Source organism: Platichthys flesus, chromosome 1, assembly GCF_949316205.1.
Source record: "Platichthys flesus chromosome 1, fPlaFle2.1, whole genome shotgun sequence".
NCBI classification, from domain to species: Eukaryota; Metazoa; Chordata; class Actinopteri; order Pleuronectiformes; family Pleuronectidae; genus Platichthys; species Platichthys flesus.
The window spans coordinates 28363044-28385643 of NC_084945.1; the positions used below are offsets into that span (position 1 = coordinate 28363044).

The 22600-nt window shown below is 40.3% G+C and overlaps 1 protein-coding gene across 1 annotated transcript in view; it reads left to right on the forward strand.

The window, feature by feature from the left end:
* adamts17 (ADAM metallopeptidase with thrombospondin type 1 motif, 17) overlaps window positions 1–22600 on the forward strand; it is a 126553-nt gene that overhangs the window by 19904 nt on the left and 84049 nt on the right. The window contains exons 3-6 of the mRNA XM_062390686.1: window positions 1639–1810; window positions 16520–16695; window positions 17640–17723; window positions 18131–18288. Of these exons, the coding sequence (XP_062246670.1) occupies window positions 1639–1810; window positions 16520–16695; window positions 17640–17723; window positions 18131–18288 (590 nt within the window). The remainder of the gene's footprint in view (window positions 1–1638; window positions 1811–16519; window positions 16696–17639; window positions 17724–18130; window positions 18289–22600) is intronic.

Genomic DNA, 22600 nt, shown 5'->3' on the forward strand with positions numbered 1-22600 from the left:
ATTTATATAAACCATGCAAATAACAGAAATGTAAAAATTACAGTTTGTGTTTTTTTTTATTATTTGGCAACAAGAGTTTATTCATTCACCCAAGAGCTCTAGCTATAACACAGGCTGCCACATGCAGTGAGCACAGGTTTGGTCTCTTTGCAGATGTGTTGGTGCCAAACCTGGAAGCCTCACGCTGATGACACAGCTGTAGAAGTTGCAGGATTTCTCAAATATAGTGTCCAATCAATGTCAATGTCAATTTATAAGTTGTTGACCAATGTGAGTTTCTGAATGGCCAATGCCGAGCATTATGAACAATGGCTGGTTGGCCATTAAAAGTAACTAACCAACAAAGAAAACTAAATACTTATTCACTTGAAAAAGTACAATGTCTGTACTGTATTTCTATTGACAATTAAATAAATATAACGTATATGTAAAGAGAGCATTAACTTGACTGAAAAAAACTTTTTTCTTATCTGCCTTCATTTTGGTTGGATCTTTCTCGATACTTAGTTTTTCTAAGCTAGGCCAACCACATACCAAATAAAACTGTAAATGTAAACCTCTAGTACAGGAATGTACACACCATGTCTTTTTTGTTCTTTTACTATTATTTTGGTATGAGAAGCATTTCGTCATTGACTCACTCATGACACAATGGTATTTTTCTCTGTGTGTACATTACATACGTTATACTGCAAGAAACCACTGTGTTTGTTTGAAGTACTACAGCCATCTACATTCGGTCATAGTGAAGGCCTTTCCGTGATATTTGTTGTTCTTTAAATCATCATGATTGGCACCAACATAGGGCGATAAGATATAGATAGATAGATAGATAGATAGATAGATAGATAGATAGATAGATAGATGGATACTTATATCATAAATATCCATGGGAATCATTATTAGTCCCAGATAACAGTCGGGATCTGTAGGGTGTTATGGAGAGAATCACAGGTTTGCGACACAGCAAAGCTGTGAATCTTTAGAATGTGTATTTCATTGACTGCTGTGACTTTGTACAACATGGTGCTGCAAAATGTAAGCTGCCATTCAACTATGCCTTGAGTTGTTCAACTGTGACGCTAACCTCACAGTTGATGTTGGGTTTCATCCAAAAACATTTCACCCCCTGTGCCAGAAGATTTTTCCAAGAAACGACTTAACAGACTCTCATACTATGTGAGCTTAATTGAACTATGTTTTGAGGAATTTGTGTTCATACATTGCACATGCATCACATTACACAACTTAAATGGCCCTAATCTGATAAAGATTTTTTTTTAACAAAGTGTGATGTAACAGTTTTAAAGACTAAAAAAGTTCTATAGTATATTAATTACCAACCATGGTACTCTCAAATTTAGTATTTATTGTATTCAATAAAACTATGAAATTGAAATAGAAAAACATTGAACTATCTATCGTCACAATCTCTATACTATTTAATAATTTGGTTATCATGAGAAATACAAACATTAGCTATAACAAGATAATGTCTGTAACTTTTATCACATTTTATTTGCTGTTGACATTTAAACAGGTTACTTTAAACTACATACACGTTTAACAGGTCCAGTCTAAAACTCAATGTTTAAAGTCTTTTTTCTTAATCTTCTGCACTTTTTTTTTGTTGCACAGACTGGGCTTGTCCAGATAGGGAAAGACCGCCTATTCATCCAGCCCGTGGGTAAAAACGACCCATCACAGTCGTTTTCTGGACTTAAACACCAACTGCTGCGCTACCGACGCTCTGCGGACAGGGTCTCTGCTCCAGATGCTGACCACGCCGAATTCTGTGGGGCGAAACAAGGTGAGTGACATAGAGAGCTGGACTGCTCTCTGCTGCCAATGTGTGTCCACTGTAAAGCTGTTGATCACTAAAGGAGTGTGTGTATCGGGAGCTCTTCTGAGGTCAGCGACCATCTCTTTTGTTCTTTTTAACAGTCTAAGACAGATTGTTAACACCAGTCCGAACCTCTTTTATTGCTGACAAAGTGTTATCTGCAAACTGAAGTCTTTAAGGGGTCAGTCAGAAAGTCTATGATCTATTTGTATAGCAGGGTGTTCATGTTTAGCAGACTATAGAACAGAACTATTATGTTGAAAGTTGACTTTGAGATTATGAAAAGCATTAAGACATTGTTGTTCACTGGTAAGATAGTCAGGTGGAGGGCAGTTTAGTGTTGCATGGTATAGAGATACTACAAAGGTTTTGTGATACCCAGCCTTTAAAAACATTAAGATACCTTATTCCATTATTATCTTTACTTTATAAATGATGACTCTGGGCAGTCACGGTTATCAGTTGTTCACACCAGCTGCATGTCATCATCGCCAGCACTGTTTTTAACTATACTGACAATAGCTATAAATAAGTGAGTGTGTGTGGTTTTTTTTAGAGAGAGAGAGAGAGAGAGAGAGAGAGAGAGACTACTGTTCATCACCTGCAGTTATTTACGTTAACTTTTAAAATAACTACAGCATTTCTAAGGTTATGGTATAACTAATGTATTTCATTTTATAAAAATATTCCTATACACTAAAATAAATACCAATTCTAACCAGTTTGAAGCCATGCATCTCCTGTCCTCTTGCAAGTACCTCACAATAAAACCCAATTTTAAAACAAATGAATGGATTCAATCAAGAGAAACCCTAGAGAGCTTTATTTTCTCTTCAGGAAGTGTAGCACAATATAATGTTCGTGACATATTGGTCAGGTAAACATTATGACTGGGCTGCAAGATAATTTGTTTTGGCTGTTCAGCTGTGAACCACGAGACCCCGAATCTCTAGAAGAGTAGTGTGGCGGAACTGGCAAATATTTGCTGTTTGTGCAACGCTTTGCTTCCACTCCCTCTCACTGCAACAGCTGTCAAATGTACATGTAGTGTACATCACAAGTACATCATACCCACACCCATGACCTTATATATAATAATCAAACGAGTGTTATTTATTATGTGACAAGCTAACATTTTCACCATCAGAGCTAGCTTACCTATGTGGATAATATGCAATGCAAAGTTGCTCAAATCTGCTGCTAAAATCAGGTTTTTACAAGTTTTGATCAATTTAGTCAGTATTGGTAATGGTAATCATCATGGCATGTACATTTCTGTCAATAATTATTTATATTATTGGAATGCGTACATGCCAATGAGGTGTATTGATAAACCTGTTTTAATTTTAATAAAAAGTTGAAAGGACTCAGAGAAATCACAAACTTAAGTAGGTGGGATATAAAGTTACTGTATAGCAAAAGCTTTATTATCACGCTATGTTATAAAAGTTAACAACTTATGACCTTGATCTTTACAATAATCCAATTTATTTATAGCCTTAAGGCCTATGTATATTTCTCCGTTTTGACGGACAAGGACAGACACGGAGAGGATAACACCCCTCTCCGAGCTCCTCTGAGAGCGTTTCGTGAACCTCTGATTTTTCTAACTATCCGTCGGCATTTCGGAGAGCCTAGGGATAGCTTTTGGCTGTGATTGGTCTGCTAACGTCCGCTAACGACATTTGCGGACCGCAAACTTCCTGTTTCATTCCCTATAGCACAATAAACCCAAAACACAACTACGACTCTAGGATTAATGTGACAAGTGTGTTAAGCCAGCGGAGTTGTCCGGCTGACGGTGGCTGGTTAGAGCACTAACGGGATGTGTGTACGGTCACATACGGTTATAACGCCCTGTCATAAAGCCATCATGCTAACTGCGGTGGTAACAGAGCAAAAACCTGCTGTCACGACTTTAATTCCACAGCTGTCATGACACTGTTTCTCAAATACTGTCAGGTTAAAGCAAACACTTGGTAGTAGTTAGTATCGGTGTGTGGAAGCTGGGGGGGAAGCTAGCTGCCTCCGTGTAGCTTCAAGCTGTTGAATTAGCAACGCAGTTTGGAAACAAGACCGGGGAACTGCTGTGCTAAGAAATGATAACATAAGCATTTTGACTCGCGGAGCGCCAACTACTGTTCTGGCGGTGAATTGTTTTCAGCACCAACAGCTCGTAGAACCATCAATGAAAAGGAGTCCGTCCGATCCGTCAGTCCGCGCATAACGGACTCGGAGAAGCATACTTCAGCCTTTATGCTATAAAACCAAGGCTAACTATCCATTGTCTAAATTGTTTTCTATTGATCACCCAAAAAAATGCATTATTGCATCTGTGAACAGCTGCAATTCTTTTGCAAAACAGTGTTTCTTGTTTGCTACCATCCTTCAAACACTGACAAAAATGTATAATTTGTGCTCACATCTTTATGGAAGAGATATTGGTTCATGCATTTGGGTCACATTACAGAGGATGGGATTTTTGGAATTTTTCAAAATCTGGGGAATGCTACTTACACTCACCCCCTGAGACATCTCCCAAATCCCTGTACAGTGATGTGCTCGCAGTGAGCTGTGTGAATGAACTGTCTGCCTGTCCACCCTCTAAGCTGAAATGGGCCAGTCAAACATCCCAGGGTAGCAATGCTAATAAATCACAGGTTTCAGAGCAGCATTTACTGGAATCTGCCGTGCTTTGATGTTCATTCAGCCTCAGTGTGTTGCAAGAGAGGCTGTGTGGAATGCAGATGTTTCCTTATTCAATGTGCATCTCTTTTCTGTAAAGTAAAACAAAGAGCATCCCCACCCTCTGCTTTTTTAGATTATTAATGTGCATATTTCCCAAATACTCTGTCTGTTTGCCAAGATTATACATTTTTGAAGTGAGAGTTTTTTTTAATCATGGCCTCCTGATTTTTCAAGAATGGCAGGTTTTTTAATGAGCAGCACACCTGAACACAGGATTCAGTCAAAAGCAGTAATGACCAGCTTGGAAAATTATGGAAAAGTTTAATTAGTTGCAGACTGGCTTTATAGTTCTCCAAACACTTCTCTGAGCAGAGCACTGTTCTGGAGGCAGAATCACTGAGTGAAGCAAAAGGACCACATCACATCAGCCAGAAACATGAGTTCAACGTCTGCTGCATAACTGCTTGCTTTAGTTTAGTAGATATGTTTGTGTTTTACAAACTCCTTTTTCAGGCAGAGCCACATTAAAGGCAGATATGTTTTTGGTGATATGTATGTGACTATCCATATCTGGACCTCAGTCAGCTATAGTATAAGAAACCAAGATCAACGTCCATGGTTTTAGTTTGCAAAACGCGAAGATAGAACAAGTCTCCCTGCCCATCCCCACATACTGCCAAAGCAGGTAAATGGTTTTGTATTTATATGGCTCTGCTAGTCTTGATGACCACTCAAAACTTTTTACAGTAGTTTTACAATCACCCATTCGCACATTCATACAGTGCATCACTTTTTTGTTCTATGAGGGGCAATTTTGGGTTCAGCATCTTGCCCAAGGACACTACGGCATGAAGTTTGGGAAGACGGTGGATTGAACTTCCTACCTTCAGGTTGGAAGACGACTGCTCTACACCTCAGCCACAGCCTCCCTATGGAGCAGTCTGTTGCATATGCCTCCATTCACACTCCAATCCAATCACAGCCCCGGCAACACAGCCCAGCGTAATCTGAACCAATGCAGAAGTGACTTGTATCTTCAGAGAAATTAGTGTGGAGGTCGGAGAGGTACGTTTGTGTTAGCTCTAACAAAAGTGCGTTGTTAACTGGATTGAACTGAACTATGTTGGGTTTATGGTTGAGACTGAAACAGACTTTGTATATATACGGATAGAACTTTGGACATTGCTATTTGGGGAAGACACACACACACACACACCCTCACCTCTTTCCTGTACTTTAGTTATTTTTGTTTACAAAGCCAAGCCAAGGCAGACAAACAACACACAAGGAGAAGCACAACTGATCAAGTTTCCCATGTAGACACAAATCAAATAAAAATCAAAGAGTGTTCCACTTCCTACGAAAGCACAATTGGTTTGGTGTTGTGTGCAGTAAATTGATGAAGGCTGAGTGGTAGAATCTTCATTTCCTTTGGCTTTATCAGGTAGTTTGGTAATATTTATATTAGATAGAAGAACAAGTTGCAACACATCTTCAAGATCATTGGTGTTAAGTCTCTCACCTTGACATCCTCTCTTTTCTGAATTTGAGCAGGCCCTTAGGCAGAAGCTACAGCTTACCAAAGTCTAAGTCCAACAGGTTGAAAAAATATTTTATAACTCAGACCACCAAACTATTAAATTCTTATGTTGACCTAGTTGATTAGACCAGGAACGGGGGCTGCAGGCGTTGGCCTCTTTGCCGACGAGGAGCCTGGGACAGGTGCTGCAGGTTAAGGCCTCTCTGCCGACCTTGGGGTAGGAACTGGAGCAGGGGGCATGGAAACAGGAGCAGGGGACGCCGGTTTTACCTCCGGCCTCGGTGCAGGAGGCATCCTCCACCAGCCTTAGTGCTGTGCAAGGGCACGGAATTGGCAACACGCCCGCCGCCTCTTTCAGCACGGTGCAGCAGGTGATAGCCGGAGCGGAACCCGAGCGGTCCAGCAGACGCTCCATCACCGTCGCTTTCCTGCCACCGGAGTGCCTTCAGCCCCCATATGCTCTCCTCTATCTGCTCCCGGTAGGCGGCCAAGAGGTCCTCAGCCATCCTTAGTAGCTATATCTCCGCCTATAGGTTACGCTTTTCTGGCTGCGTGGAGCCCATCGTTACTTGATCATGCCACGGGGCTCTCCCCCACACTACCAGAGACAAGGGGGTTGCTATCCAGCATGTTTTATTAAATCAAACCACACACGTGAACAAAAACAAATAGACTGACCCAAAGGGACTAGGTTTGCAGCTCATGCTCTCCGAATCTCAGAGTGTTCTTCGGTCTGAGTGATCCGAGAGTGTCCCCGGTCCTGAGAGAGTGTGTCCCGAGGCAGCGCCGCTGCTGCCTTTTAAACCTGAGGATCAATCAGCTAACAGCTCTCACCTGCGCTCCTTGATTATCTGGTGTAGGTGAAGGTGCTCTCCCAGCTACCTCCAAAAGTTGTAATTTAGCAATCTTTCATTTGTTCTTCAAACTAATTAAATGGCTCATATAACAAGAGAATTTATACAGTCCAAAAAGTCAAAATGTTGACACAAATTCACTGTTTTCCTTTAATCTCCAAAATCAAGATCAGACCACGTGTAAAGGGTGACTTTTTCTTCTCGTTATCCAATCAAGTATTTGATGTGGCTCCCAAATGTGGACTGAAAGCATTCAAAAGCGGAGAGTTTTCTAACAGGCTATTCTTCAGCTGACTCTCCAGTATAGTTTAATAGATGTTTTGACTACATTGTCTGCATATCACTAGTTTAGCTGTTTGTCTGTAAGACCCTAATGTGCCTGGTGGACTACACTGTGTCTAACTCTGCTTAGTGGGTGTGAGCGTGAACTGTGCGTGAGAAGGCCATTCCTGCAAAAGACCATTTTTGGACTTATACCCTGGCTCGAGGAGAAATGACAAATCACTGTCATACTTCTGTATCAAGCAGAAATGAACTGCTGTTTCTTATCTGTTGGGTGTTATCATTATATTAGCCTGCAGACATACCCCCCTGGTGCAGATTAATCAACCAGAGAAGCTTGACCCTGAAAACCAAACTGCACCCCCAAAGTTACATAACACCACCCAAGCTGAAGACCACCAGCACTTTTGAAAACCTGTATAAATATTTTTTTCCATATGCTCATAACTGGGTCATACCAATTACTAAAACCTCCTTTTTAGAAGGAAAGAAGAAAAAACCTGCAGAGCTGTGAGGGTCGGTCTCTTGCTCCTGTTTGTTTTCAGCCATCATACAAAAGCTGAGCTGGGTTTTTCATTTGTTTTTATGACACATATTCAAATAGCTTCACATTATACACTGCCATTCTTCTGCAGGGGAAGTGTTCTGTGGATGTTGAATGAAAGATCATACATCAATCCTTCAACCATCCCTCATCGACATTTTTTTAATGAAGTTAATTGCAAAGTTAAACTAGCCCTCATTCTGCCGGGGAACCCGTGGAACCTCTTCAAGAATATCTTGACATTTCCATTGACATGCTCAAGAAACACAGAGTTAATAAGAGCATTGTTCTTAAAGTATGTATGCATGTCAATCATAGTTTATTTGAATAGCACATATTCACAAATGTATAGACCTGGAGGAGGAAAATGTCAGATTATGAATTCTTTCCTCTACATGTATGTCTGCCTGGACTCTCTGTTCCATTCCTGTACTTCTTTTCTGTTTCTTTCTCCAACTCCCCCTAATGTCCATAGGAATGCACAACATCTCTCCCCCTCTACCTCTCTCTTTCACATATATATTAATATATAATTTAAGTGTAAAAATGATAATTTCGACATAAAACTCAAACTTCTGCCTGCTTTGTTCAGACAAGTTGAATTTAATTTTCATCCCACGGACATTCATATTTTATTTATTCTAGACCAAAAACTGCACGTGTGATTGTTCTCCCCTCGTTTAATTGTATATGTTATATGCTACTACTACATAATTATAATAATTTTATACATTATTCAGAATATGTGTCTATGTACAAACATTGACTATCATTGCATCATCATTATCATCATCAAGAACTACACAATCCTAATATGTATTTTTATTTGTAGTATTTTGAGAGTTAAAATAATAACAATAACAATAAAATGAGAAACACAAAATAAACAGTGTTAAAGATGAAATTGAATGATAGCATTATTATTATAGTATTATTTTCCCTACCTATAGATATTATGAAAGGTTCATTCATGTTTAGCCACAAATATATGACTGCCCTAGTAACTGCCTGGGAATTATGTACATTTTACCTTTTATTGAAGTAACAATGATTTGATTGGTCTATGTAATTCCTTTGGTTGGGGAATTTTCGTAAAAATACAACAGCGAAAACAATTCTGAGAGCTTCATGACAGGTTTTTAAGGGAAACCTTTAAAAGATGTTAAATGAAGAGATGTTTTCATAACGCCCACACTCAAATTAAGATAGGAAAGAAACTCAGCAAATTTCTTTCTAAGTTTTTAAGTTAGAGCTCCTTTGATTCAGAAAACATTTAGGTTAGCTGTTCACCAGAAGCATCTACTAATACACTTGCCACAACAGACAATATATCAGAAGACTGGGTTTTTTGAATTGCACAAAGCTGGTAAAGATTAAACAGTAACGACTAAGATTTAAGATATTCATCAGTCCACAGTTAAATGGCTATAAATGGAGATGGTTTAGTTCTGTAGCTACCAAGTGGAGGTCTGGCCAAAATAATTCTAGTGCACATTGTAGAATAATCAGTGAGGCAGGAAAAAACCCTAATGTAATGGCTAAATGCTTAAGGTGTCACTGGAGCTGGCTAAAATCTCGGATCACAAATCCATTATGCAAATCATGGTGAATTGTTGCATGGAACTTTGTTCCCATGGCAGTACATCATGGAAGACATAGATCTCTCGGTTTGGTCAAGTGGCCAGCCCTAGGAGGAGTCCTGTTTTTTTCCAAACCTCTTCTATTTGAAATGATGGCTGCAACAGTGGCTCTTTGAAATGTTAAAAGCAGCAGAACATTTTGTAGCCTTTCTCAGATCTGTACAATCCGTGTCCGTGGATAGAAGGTGAAAGAAGGGTCCAACAGGATATAGGCTGGACTGATTGGGGAATTGGGGATCTGAATGATTGGTGAATAGGAATGGAGATGACTTGTGAAAGAAAGGGTAACAGAATGGGTTTGATGGTGATGACCCAAGTGAAAGCAGGGTTACAACTGTGGAGATGCACTGGTGGAGTAAGCAGTTTAAAAAAGGTTACAGGTATGCATGACAATGTATGTCTGGATTTAAACATCTTAGCAAAACCTGCATTGCACAGTGATAACAGTGTGAGCCATTGGGTTTGATCTGCAGAATGTGAATTATACCTTCAATCATTTGCCTATGAAATGGTAAATGGTTTTGTATTTATATAGTGCTTTTCTAGCCATGATGACCACTTAAAGCTCTTTACAGTACAGTTTGACATTCACCCATTCACACACACATTCATACAGTGCATCTATGAGCAGCACTTTGTTGTTCTATTAGGGGCAATTCGGTGTTCAGCATCTTGCCCAAGGACACTTCGGTATACAGATGGAGAAGACTGGGGATCGAACTGCCGACCTTCAGGTTGGAGGACGACCACTCTACCAGAGTATTCATTTTTAACTTAATTAGCCATCAACTTTAGTTTTTCTGAGAAGAATAAAAATTGTATTTTAAACCTGTTAGCAGTGTGTGTTTGCAGCAAGATGTGTGGTCATTAAATGTTTTTTGTTTCTTCTTCATAAAGGTATCAGTTTTGTTAAGGAGTATACTCCATTTTTTCCCTTGCTGCTCTTGACGACTGATCTAAGAGAATTTATAATTATAATTATTTTTGGAGTGGCCTGTTCTGTCCAGTCTGCAGTATGTTGGAATTCCTGCTTCATGAGTGGAATCTGAGACAGTGGGAAAAGCCCTAAGGAAGTTAAAGCAGTATTGAAGCCTAAGCATCTGCTTCCCTCATGCTGAAGACCTCGTCAAAACCACCTTACCTCCACTCCCTGTACTCTTCGGCAGATACTCTTACACTGAGGGGGACGGATGACAAGGGTTTCCCCCCGTTTCTTCCGAAAAAAGCCTGCATATCACATCCGCTTTAGTAATCTGGTCACTGTGAGTTCATATAAAAGCATCAAAAGCAGTCAGAATTATTATCTTATTGTGGAACCATGGCTTGCTTATGCTCAAATATGATAACTGCATATTATTGATGCTGTACACGATTCTGCTGCTGGTACAACTTTCTGTCATAGACGATGTACCACTGGTAAAAACATGCACTTTTAGGTCAAGTGGATTTAATAACCACTGAGCCTTATGGCAATAAATATACATAGGTTGTCACACAGTAAAAAAAGAACTAGGTCCTCTGCGTCATTGGGGTTATCAGTGTAAAGAAGATTAACAGTGTCTTAATGTTGAAAGAGCAAACTCCTTTTTTCTGTAGTGTGGTATATGGACATTGATATTTGCTTTGTGATTACCAAAGTTATTATTGTTGCCAGAAACCAACAATAATAACTTCAGGCCTGACTAGCAGCAGGAGCAACCCAGTCATTGTATGAGGCAATATTCTCCCACAAAGGTCTGAAATGGCAGATTTACTTTTCCCCTGAAGTTCTGGAGTGTATTTCTTGGCTCAAAGTGCTGTGTTATTTGTCTCTGTGTGACTCAAACACTTCCTCTTATCTTTCTTATTACAAGGTTTCTCCTCCCAACATAAGAGTAGCTCTGCTGGGAAAGCCTTTTTTTTAGCTGAGGTTGGATATGTGTAACATCTGTTGGACCACTACCTGTCAGCTGACTGTTCAATCATCATTCAATAAAAAAGTACAGCCCGTATTCACAAATCACAGCTGGTCTAATAGGGCCTAGCTAGGTGCAGCATCCTCTGTACTTAACCCTCAACAATAGTAAAGAAAAACTACCCTTAAATCTTTTTTTTAAACCTTAGAGAGCTACATGTGAGGGATCCCTCTCCTTGGATGGACAGAAGTGCAATAGAATATAAGCTGTCACTTCCAAGCAGGATTTCTCTCGTTGGGATACTTCATTACAAAGTTTTCATATGAACGCTCTACTCCTGAGCCAAGCAATCAAGGACACTCTACACGTGAATGGTAAAAGAGTTTGAATGACTGAACCTTTTAAGGTCACATGCCATCAGCGACAAATCACTGTTTCCCACAATATGCAGTAGCACTCGACCAGTAAAAAAATTAATATAATTTCTACATCACTTGATATAATAAATAATTTAGTTGATTGACAGTGTACCAATCAAAAAAAAGCTGTTCAGTCTTACAGTTTCCTGATACGCATGTTTGCCAAGTGGGATTTTACAAATAGTGACTGTTGTATCCCAGAAGCAAGGGTAAACGTTGTAATGTGTCCTAGTCAATATACAGCTGCATTACCTACCAGATGGTTCTTGATCTCTATTCTCTAAGCCGGACTAACTTGGACTGGACATGCTTGCTCTTGGACACCTTTAAATCTAACCTGCCAGACCACAGGTCATTGAATTGCTTCCCACTTCCAGTACTGACGGTTTGGTTTCAGTAAAGAGTCTGAGCAGTGCCAGCTGCTGCAAGGGGGCACTATTCTGATATTCTACCTCCATTGGAATTATTGACTTCACAGAAGTCATCCGATCCTTTCTGTATAAAGTGATTTTCCGCTTAATTTGTCTCTTGGTTCCCCCATGGAGCTTGGTGTTCATTTGGGCTGGCTTGTGTCTCACATGATATATTCACCCTGTAGATGTCATACCATAACCCTTAAAAGATTAGCTTTAGTAGCCTAAACTAAATCACACCTGAACCATAAAGTCTTTCAATAGAAAACACAAAGGCAATTATAAAAATCCTCAATTGTCATTTATGTTGGATTTTTTTTAAACTTAATTCTAGCCACTCAAAGTTTAACTTATTAGTTGCATTTATTTATGCATAGCTAGCTTAAGATATATAAAAAAACTTCCTGACTGTTGAAGTTTCCTGTTTTAGAGCTTAAAGGGATAATTCACAGAAAAATGGAAGGGTGGGTGGAGTGTTTGAGAACATATAACATGGCTCCATACTGCTTGTGTGGTGTCATCCAAGTGATTGAACTTTACTGTTCAAGACCAGTGGATATCCTTTATTTCTTCTGACGTGCCGTGTCGGAGTAAAGTCTACGTTACTCCGTATTTAAAAACCAACTCCGTACTGTGACGTTACTCTTACATTGGCCTGCTGTCCTGCTAAAACTTTTATAAACATGAGGATGGTGTAACTTACCATTCAGAAACATCCTGTGGTAACCGACTGTAAGTATATGGCTGTTTTTCTATAGCTGCATCATAACAATGTGACTTTCAGCTGTGATTACAGCCAGAGATTGTAAATGCGCCAGTATGAGTCCGGTGAAAGTTCTGGTCGTTTGTCAATCAAATCGAGTCAGCCAATCAGAGGAGGCGTTCAAGAGGCAGGCGAAATCAGCCTGTACTGTCTGCAGATCCAGAGAGAGGCAGAAGAGAGGACATGGAAACACACATTGAGGCAGTTTTTTCGACTTTAAACGACTGATATATCATCTTAGGGTAGCAATACCTCAAATTAAATCCCAGAGAGGTGTAAAATATGGGCCATTTAAGCCTAAATGTCCTCTGATATCTCCCAATGAGTTGCATTCCGAGACCACTTCTGGTGGATTTTTAGGCTTAAAACACAATGTATATGACCTTGTTTCAAGTCGAATATGAATGTCAGGGTTTACGGACACTTGGATGACACCACACAAGCAGTATGGGGATATGTAATGTTTTTTTTTCGTTTGTTTTTTTTAGTCTGAATTAGAGATGCACCGATTGCAAAATTCTTGGCCGATACCGATTTCCGGTTTTTTAGGAGGTCTGACCTGCCAAAACCGTTTTTTCCGATACCGATTTTCTAAGAAATAACTATAATCATATAATAGACACCATATTTGTTGGCTTGAGTACCCTTCTCCCAGACAACATTTTGCTTATATTACTGCAATTAAAACCACAACTAGTGGTAGGCTATATGCTATCATAACTCCCCTTTTCAAGAATAAAACATCACAAATAAGAAATAGAGTGAGAGTTTCAACAGTGCCTCCTGAGCAGATTTATTTTGAACACTGACATTCAGTCCAGTTTACAGGTCAATAACTAGGATAAAACTAAAATAAATACAAACAAAAGATAAAGTGCACTATTATGTACTGAAAATAAACTGGTTCTCAAAGTAAATTGCACATTTCAGGCCTTTGACCTGATGAGGAAATGAGGAATCGCTCTTCCTCATTGCTAGCACTCTCCTTCAGTATCTCAGCATGCACCGAAAGCAGTGGACTTGCCCTTTTGGCTGCAGGTTCCCCAGAAGGCTGATCAGGTGTGGGTTTGCTGGCACTGGTGTCCACTGTGTCCAGCATGTTCAGAAGCACCCTTTTCACCTCATCCTTTACTTCTGCTGAGAAGTAGCAGGTTTTGTATCTGTATCAACAGACAAAAGGAATTTTATTTTTTATTATATAGCCACATTAGCCAGGCAATACATAAATGTTGTGCACTCTGAACATACACAAGCAGGCACTAAAAGGCCAACAAAAAATACCTTTTTTTGTTTTAATTAATTTTATGTTTTGATATACATGCAAACACGTTAGCCTATAGCTTAGTAGCAAATGCTTATTCATTTAAGAATAGTAGTGGGCTGATTAACATTATTAGCAGTAAGTTATAACTTGCCTGGGATCCATAGCAGTGGCCACAGCGTACAGTGGATTCTTCTCGATGTCTTTAAACCTTCTCTGGACTGCTTCCAACAGCGTGGCCTTGGCAGTGCCCACACCACGGTCTGTGTCTGCTGCTCTCCCCAAAAGGCGCTTCAGTGCTGTGATTTCAGGGATGACAACTGCGACTTTGGCTGACGAGGAGCTAATTGTCTTAGTGAGTTCCTCAAAAGGTTCAAGGATGCTCAACAAATTCTCAATTAACCCCCACTGATTTGTGGTGAGTATGGCCGGGAGCTTGTGTTCTGTTGCGTGTAAGCCCAGGGCACGTTTCTGTTCCAACAGCGACTGCAACATATAAAATGTGCTGTTCCACCTCGTGGGGACATCCTGTTGCAAGCGCTTCGTGGGTTGACCCAACTCCTCCTGGATAGCGTGGAGTTTTGAATAGGCTAGCGATGAGTGTTTGAAGTGCGTGACTATTCTCCTGCCTGTTGCCACAGCGTCAGTGATAGAGCGTTGAGACTGCAGTCCCTCAATCACCGCTAACTGTAGTGTTTGTGCCATACACGGGAGACTGGGGAGGTTGCCATCATCCAGTGCTTTGGTCATATTCCTAGCGTTGTCACGCAACACGACATGAACCCTCTTCTTATCGATTTTCCACTCCGCCAACATTTTGTCAAATTTGGCTCTTAGATTGTCAGCGGTGTGGGACCCGGGGCATTCCTCACAGTGTAGAAGGACTTGATGTAGCTCAAATTCATCATCCAGCCACTGAGCAGTCAGGCTCAACATTGACATTAATGCTCACTTGTTACCAGTGGCTGCTCGCATCCGGTTCAAAACACTAGTACTTGCGTACCATGCTGTGAACGGATCCGGTCCAGTCTACATCCAGGACATGGTCAAACGCTACACCCCACCACGTTCACTCCCCTCTGCTTCGGCCAATCAGCTCGTTGCTCCCTCACTGCGAGCTAAAATATCATCAAAAACACGACTGTTTTCCGTCCTGGCTCCTAAATGGTGGAATGAGCTCCCCATTGACATCCGGACAAGAAAGTCTACACATCTTCCGCCGAAAACTAAAAACATACCTCTTCCGACTTTACCTTGAATAAATAAAAAAAAAAAAAAAAAAAAACACTAACAACTTTTTGAAACTAACACTTTAGTAGCACTTAAATGGCACTTACTTATAGCACTTTGTAGTTTTGCTTTATTTTAAGAAATTGTATTTTCTTGATTCTTGTCGTCCTTGGTATGTAACCTCGGGTTTGAATGCACTTATTGTAAGTCGCTTTGGATAAAAGCGTCAGCTAAATGAAATGTAATGTAATGTAATGTAATGTAATTTAACATTAAGCTCACGTTAGAAGTCCAAATGTCCGTTGTGAAACTGACCGGGGATTTAGTGCCGTCCAGCAGTTTGTGTATATGGCTTGAAACTCTCTCAAACAACTCGGGCAGCGCTGTGTCAGAAATGTACCGCCTACTTGGTAATTTGTACCATGGACTCAGGTGTTTCATCAGATTTACGAAGCCTTTATCCTGTACTACGCTAAACGGCTGGTCGTCCAGAGCCATGAACTCCATTATTTTCTTAGTGGTGGCGTTGGACTTTTCAGTGTTGATGTCGAACATAGCAGCCATGGTGGAGGGTTGTTGTGGTTGCTGCGACTCTGCTGCATCCCTCCTCTTAGCGGCAGTGTCCTTATATGTGCTAAACACACCTGGGTGCTTCTTTTCCAAGTGGCGTATTAAGTTTGTTGTTCCAAATGTCTTAGGCGTTGATCCCCCACAGCTTATTTTTGACTTGCAAGCATTACATTACGTTTTGGGTCGTCCTGGCACACAGTGAAATAAGTTCAAATCAGCGACATGTTTTCTTCCCGAGTCTTGCTAGTTTTTAGCTGTTTTGCTCTGGGCGTCTTGAGCTGCTACACACCGCGCATGCGGGTGAGTTTGATCGGCCGAAAACCGGAAATTACGACAGTGACCGGCAGGTCACCGATTGTGGCCGATTGGATATAAAACCGGCTTTTTTAATCTGCGGCCGATTGATCGGTGCATCTCTAGTCTGAAGATATCAAATCTGCTTCAGTTTTATTGAACTGACTCAGATTTTCATGGATGAATGACTGACAAAGATTCAGCAGAGTTCCAGTGTTTCTTTCCCCTCTTGTGTAGAGTTTATAACGTTGGTCTTCCTCTCTTTTTTTTATTCTTTTTGTAGCAGTAAAGAAAAAGGAGAAGAGATCAAAAGTAGCTGAGGATGGTCGCGGAAAGAGAAATGCCATTCGCCTGCATGAAGCATACACTGTGGAGACAGTAGTGGTGGCAGACTCAGACATGGTGCAGTACCATGGTGCTGAGGCAGCGCAGAGGTTCCTGCTGACTGTCATGAACATGGTAAGAATCCTTGATACAAATAGAGCCCTCTGACTCACCTGCCATCGGTTCTTTTTGTGAAAGACAAATCAAGTGGTTAAGAAAAAAAACATTTGTTAGTATAGTTTCTCTGCTTACCTTTGATGGAGATTATATAGTTAAAAAAGGACACTGCCCATTTTGAAGATACACCCATGATTTATTATCCTATCATAAGATAGAACTTTTGATCATATCCGTGAAACCTCTAGTTTTAAAGTAAGTTACTTTGATCATAGAGTTCCTAAAAAGATAAACCTGATCTGACGCAGATGATCAAACACTTAAATGGTAAATGGTCTGTGTTTATATAGAGCTTTTCCAGTCTTGATGACCAGTCAAAAGTCTTCAGAGTGCAGTTTTACAATCACACACAGACAAACAGTGCATTTCTCCACGAGATTCAGGTTCATTATCGTGGCCAAGATCTTTTTGGCATGCAGAATAGGCAAGACCGGGATCAAACTGGTTAGAGGATAACTGTTCTACCCCCTGAGCCACAGCCATCCTCTGAATGCAGTCAGAATCACACATAAGGGATATCCAGGTCTGACCAGTTTACTGTATTAACCTGCTTAGTACTCAGAACAGCACAGGCGAGTCTTCTTAGCTTTGGCTCGGGCTCTTGAGGCCAGAACAGGGGAGAGGAGAGGCTTGCACAGAAAGGAGCTAGGAGAGAAGTGAGAAAGCTAAAATCCATCAGTTTCTGTGGGTCGGCAGTCCATTTCTTCACAACTGCAACTCATAATTATTTCCCTTACGGATAACACTTTCACTTAAATTAATTAATCTTCAAAATGTTGGAAACTTGTCGAAATAGTCCATCTGAGTTTTTTACCTTGAGAGCGAGGAACGTGAAAGTAAGGATGTTTGTGTGTCATCCGAATGGTGAATTCCGTAAAAGTGTTTTTCCCTCTCTTTTTCAGGTCTACAACATGTTCCACCACCAGAGTCTAGGAGTGAGGGTCAACATTCGAGTCACCAAGCTGGTGTTGCTTCACAGCCGCCCAGTAAGCCTGACTTTTTAACCCTGATTGACCCCTCTTATAAGCTCTTTTGACCTTCAACTACCTGACTGTCAGCAGATGCATGCACATGTGTGTGTGGAATCTTATTCATGCCCCTCTTGAAAGTGATTCCCTTTATCGCTTTATATTGTAGATTGATGAAAATGAAGACATTTAGCTATGACTACAATTATTTCCAGCAGTTTTTCCAGCAGTGTCCATGCTAATGCGTTTAAATATTGTGGTCCCCAAGCAAGTTTTGAAATCAGTATCTGCAGGCTAATATAAGTTTGAGTGTTAAATATTGGGCCCAGTATGTAGAAAATAACTCTGTTAATGTTTTTTGACATGTATTTGACAATTTGTTTTGATTTTATAAACTCTTTTATTTCTTTTTATCTCCTCCTCAGGAAAAGCTTCATGTCGGACATCATGGAGAAAGGTCTCTGCAGAGCTTCTGCCATTGGCAGTACCAAGAGTTCGGGGGCCCACGCTACCTGGGCACCAACCATGTTCCTGGTGGAAGGGATGATATCCCACCAGTGGATACAGCTGTTCTGGTCACCAGGTATGTAATATTAATAAATTATTATGAATGATGCAAGTATCTAATGAGACCTAAGCTGTTGGACCATCTACAGTATTGCAGAGGATCCGGAAGTGTTTTATTCCATTTTAGTTTCGTCTTTTTAGAATACGGTGTCTCAGAAAAAGCAGTTTATACAAGTGACCAGCAAAAGCATGACTGTATTAAACCGCACACAGCAGCATATCTATCATTAGATTTCCTTCTGTGCACTCAACGTTGCAGACCACAGAATATACTCATAGCCCAAATGTGTCACTAATCTACAAAGGGTCCAGTGTTCACTGTTAAGAAATGGAAAGTTGAATTCAGTCAATACTTTGTGTTACTCTATAATTAATTTGAACTTGGATGGAGTGATTTTAAACCCACAAGGTAGTATGTAATCGTTATCATCCAGCTGTTCAGGATAACTTTTCCTGTCTAGTCCTTGTCATGCACATGCATGCTTGTTAAACACCTGTAAAAAAACTGATACCCGCAGAGATGGCCAAGAAATGTTTTATCTCCGGGAGGAATCTAGCTGGGGGAATTTGGTTTCTCGTATCCCCAGCCCTTCCTATAGAAACTAGGTTTAAAATGTTCATTTATGTCTTACTAATGAAATAAACTAACCACACTTGTATGCATAGATGCAAAGGAAATTTGGTTCAATTACTTTCTTCCTGGTTCCTTTCCCCTGTGCATGATTGATTTTTGATGTCATGCACATGGTGAAACTTAGATGCTTGCAAGTTTCTGAAGTGTAAGAATAAACTGACAACATACACACCTTTTAATTTTTTATTGACTAATACTTTGACTGAGTCACAATATTTTTTCATTTTTGTGTTAATTTTACTTGGGAGGTAAAGGAGGGAGCTGGGGTTAAAGGAATCCTTTGGTTTAAATGAGGACTCATGTCCATTGATAGATTCTGTCTTGTCTTCTTTTACGAGGGCATGTATACTGTGGCCTTTTGTTCTTGAGGTGGTTTGTTACAAACCTGATCTGCCCTCCCATCTCTGCCCCCCCTCTGCCCCCACTCCCTCTGTTATGAGGCTTTCTCTGTGAGGACGGAAACAATAAGGAGCAGCATCTACTGGAAGGGCATTAGAGGGATTCTGCCAACAGCAGTCAGGATGAGAGCGAGGCAGCATGCAGGCAAATTAGAGCATGCTGCTCTCAGGTTTCCCGTTGAGGTGTGTGTGTTGCTTTAATCTCACATAGCTCGTGGAAGGCCCATGTGGATGATATCCAGGCAGTACATCTCTTACTGCTTAATAACAAACTCTTAGGAGGAAAAAAGATAATTGATATTTATGTCTGGAATATTTCATGTCACTTGCATGAAATGTTTATGCACCAGGTTAAAAGGTTAGAACTTTCTGCTACAGTAATGGGCTTTGTTTCATGACAGATTGATAATTTAGAAAGAATCATAGGAGATACATTCTTTCACATTTTTAAATTTTTTGAAGAGACCAGTCCAGTAGAAGCCCTGTTTTACTGGTGGACACACAAACCAGTAGATAAGCTGGTCTCTTGAAATTTTGAACTGGTCCTTTAGGTTTTCCACCAATGTACCATAACACTTGAAGCTACAAGCATAATGAAAAGCTACCTAGCCTCTCAGTGCGCATGAGACCGGCAGATAATCGTAATATATATAAGTGAACATCATTGGATGGAATACATCTCTTTTTCATGACATGCCATATGTAGGGGGTTTTACTGCATTATTTCATGCTTCATCTATTTGCTGATTCAACCTTTTTCTGTCCTTTCTCTTTCACTGTTTCACTTATGCACTGTTCTGCTGTGCATGTTCCACATGCAGGCGAAGCGCTTTGTGTTTTTCCACCCACCTCCTTCCAAGCAGGTGTCAGATTTACTTAATGTAGACCCTACGTCCATCAGGTACAGGGACGCAGCCAACACCGCCAGTTGTTCACCATGCCAACAGTCTGAGTGTTGTGATGTTAACTGCTTGTTATTTGAGTCTTATATGGACAGAGATCCATGTATTTTAAAGTAAATTATCTGTGGAGTTCCGTCACCTATGGTGTAAACTGTTAAGAGTCACCAGGTTCTTTATTAAGATTACCTGCTAATTCATACAATCATCCAATCATGTGTCAGCATTGCAGTGTGTACAATCATGCAGTTAAAGGTTTGTGGGTTCAGTTACGATCACATCCAACATCGGGATGAGTTTTTCTGAAACTAACCCTCTGAATGAAGCCAACAACTAAAACATCCAGTGAACAGCAGTTCGGTGTTGATGAGAGCAGTCAGAGGAGAAAGATACGACTGAGTTGAGCTGACAGAAACGCTACAGCCACTCAGATAACTACTCTTGACAACTGTGGTGAGGAGAGAAGCATCTCAGAATAAACATGTTGAACCCTGAGCTGGATGGTTCTACAACAAGATAGGCCATGTCAGTTTCCTCCTCTATCAGCCAATCTGAGTATTGTTGTTGGCCTTGAACAGCTGAAGAACATGTGAAAATTCAGCTTGTTCCACATCCTCAGGCCATACAGGTATTAAAAAAACTTTTTAAACAAGACTTTGCATGATGTTTTAAGATGATACAATGGTGACATTTTTATATCAAACATAGGCTTCACCAGATAAGTGATATTTAACTGCGACACAAATACAGATAAGCACAAGTTAAGTTTAGTCTTAAACATATTTTAGTGTAATATTACATTACATATATTTTATTTTTAATGTCATAAACAATGTAGAAAAGCCATCATGCCAAGAAACTACACCAGGAAGACAACCTGGGGCCAACACCCCTTGCATTGATGGAGAGTGCAGCTGCTGAGGTCATGTAAGGAAAGAAGTCCTTAAGAAAAGCTGGAAGGGATAGAAATATTGACAAGACAACCCTCAAAAGATTCATAAAGAAAAAAGAGAAAGGGAAAGTAAAATCAGTAGCCTTGGGTGCAGTAGCTGAGGTAAAGAGAATATTCACAGATGATGGAGGAGGAGCTTGTCAAACACTTGAAACAACTAGCTGACCATATCCATGGCCTTGCTCCAGTTAAGTGCCGTGAACTGGCATTTGAATATGCAGAGAAAAACAATATCCCTTTCCCTGCCAATTGGACAGAGAAACAATGTGCAGGTAAGCTAGGGTGTGCAAGAGATCAGATGAATCATAATAATCATAAATGTGCTTAATTGACCAATCCCCATGATTCTGTTACTAGTCCGATATTAGTTTTGGAATGTGTGGTTGTCAATCTAGCCTTCAGGATTTTAACTATACAACATGTGTTGTTATGGTAGTTTTAAAGTGGAAAAAGTAAGTGGATTGCTTTACCCCCTTGATTTCTCTGTTCTCTCTCACTTTACCCCGTAGCTGGGGTAAAGTGAAACACAAGACCACTTTTTAAAAAACAATCATTTTTTCACTGCCCTTTGTCCTGAAGACATTCTGATAATTCCCATTGCTAGGAAACATCCTGAATTAATGGAAAATGTGTACATTTTACTGATATATCATTTTAGCTCGCCAAGAGGGGAGAAAATGTAAAAAAATTCTCACATTACCCCGCTCTCCCCTAGTATTGCAAACTCAATTTTTATACAACACTTTTAATTCTTAATCTGTTGCATCATTCAATATTTAAGAGCTCTCCATATCTCTGCGGGTTCCTTTCATTAATTGGCAGGTCCTGGTTGTGTTCTGGTTCTTACAAAAGCTTAAATAATTTAACACAAAACACAAGATTTGCACAACATAACATTTCGTCACACATGTTGTCAACCAGGTCTTGTGAGGTCTGGTTCCCAGAGGCCAAGCAGCAGCTGTTCACACCTAGCTGAGGACTCCCACATGTCAGTGGGAACATCTCCATCTCCACTTTTGTCACTGTTGTGCAAGTACACTCAGCATTGCCAGTGGTCATGAAAACCTGCTGCTTTAAATGTTTAGAGCACCAGGGTTTTCCCTTGACATCTGGCCTGTCATTCGCAGGGGTTTAGTGTAGTTGAATTGATTATTTTTATAGGCATAGCTGATTATGGTGGATCTCATCAGATTCAAGCTTAGATTTATTTTGTGTTGAATATAAAGCTATATTCAGAATTTCTTCAGCCTTGCATTAAAAGATGTAGACCAGGGATTTATTTGGAGGGTGTCTGCCTGTTGATGCAACAGGGGTGGCAATGCAGGGGGCTCCAGCAAAATAACGTAGGTGTGTTGTTACATGATGTGGACTGACTGTGGAAGTCAATCAATCAATTTGTATTTGCATAGCCCCGATTCATTAATCATAATTTGTCTGATGGGGCT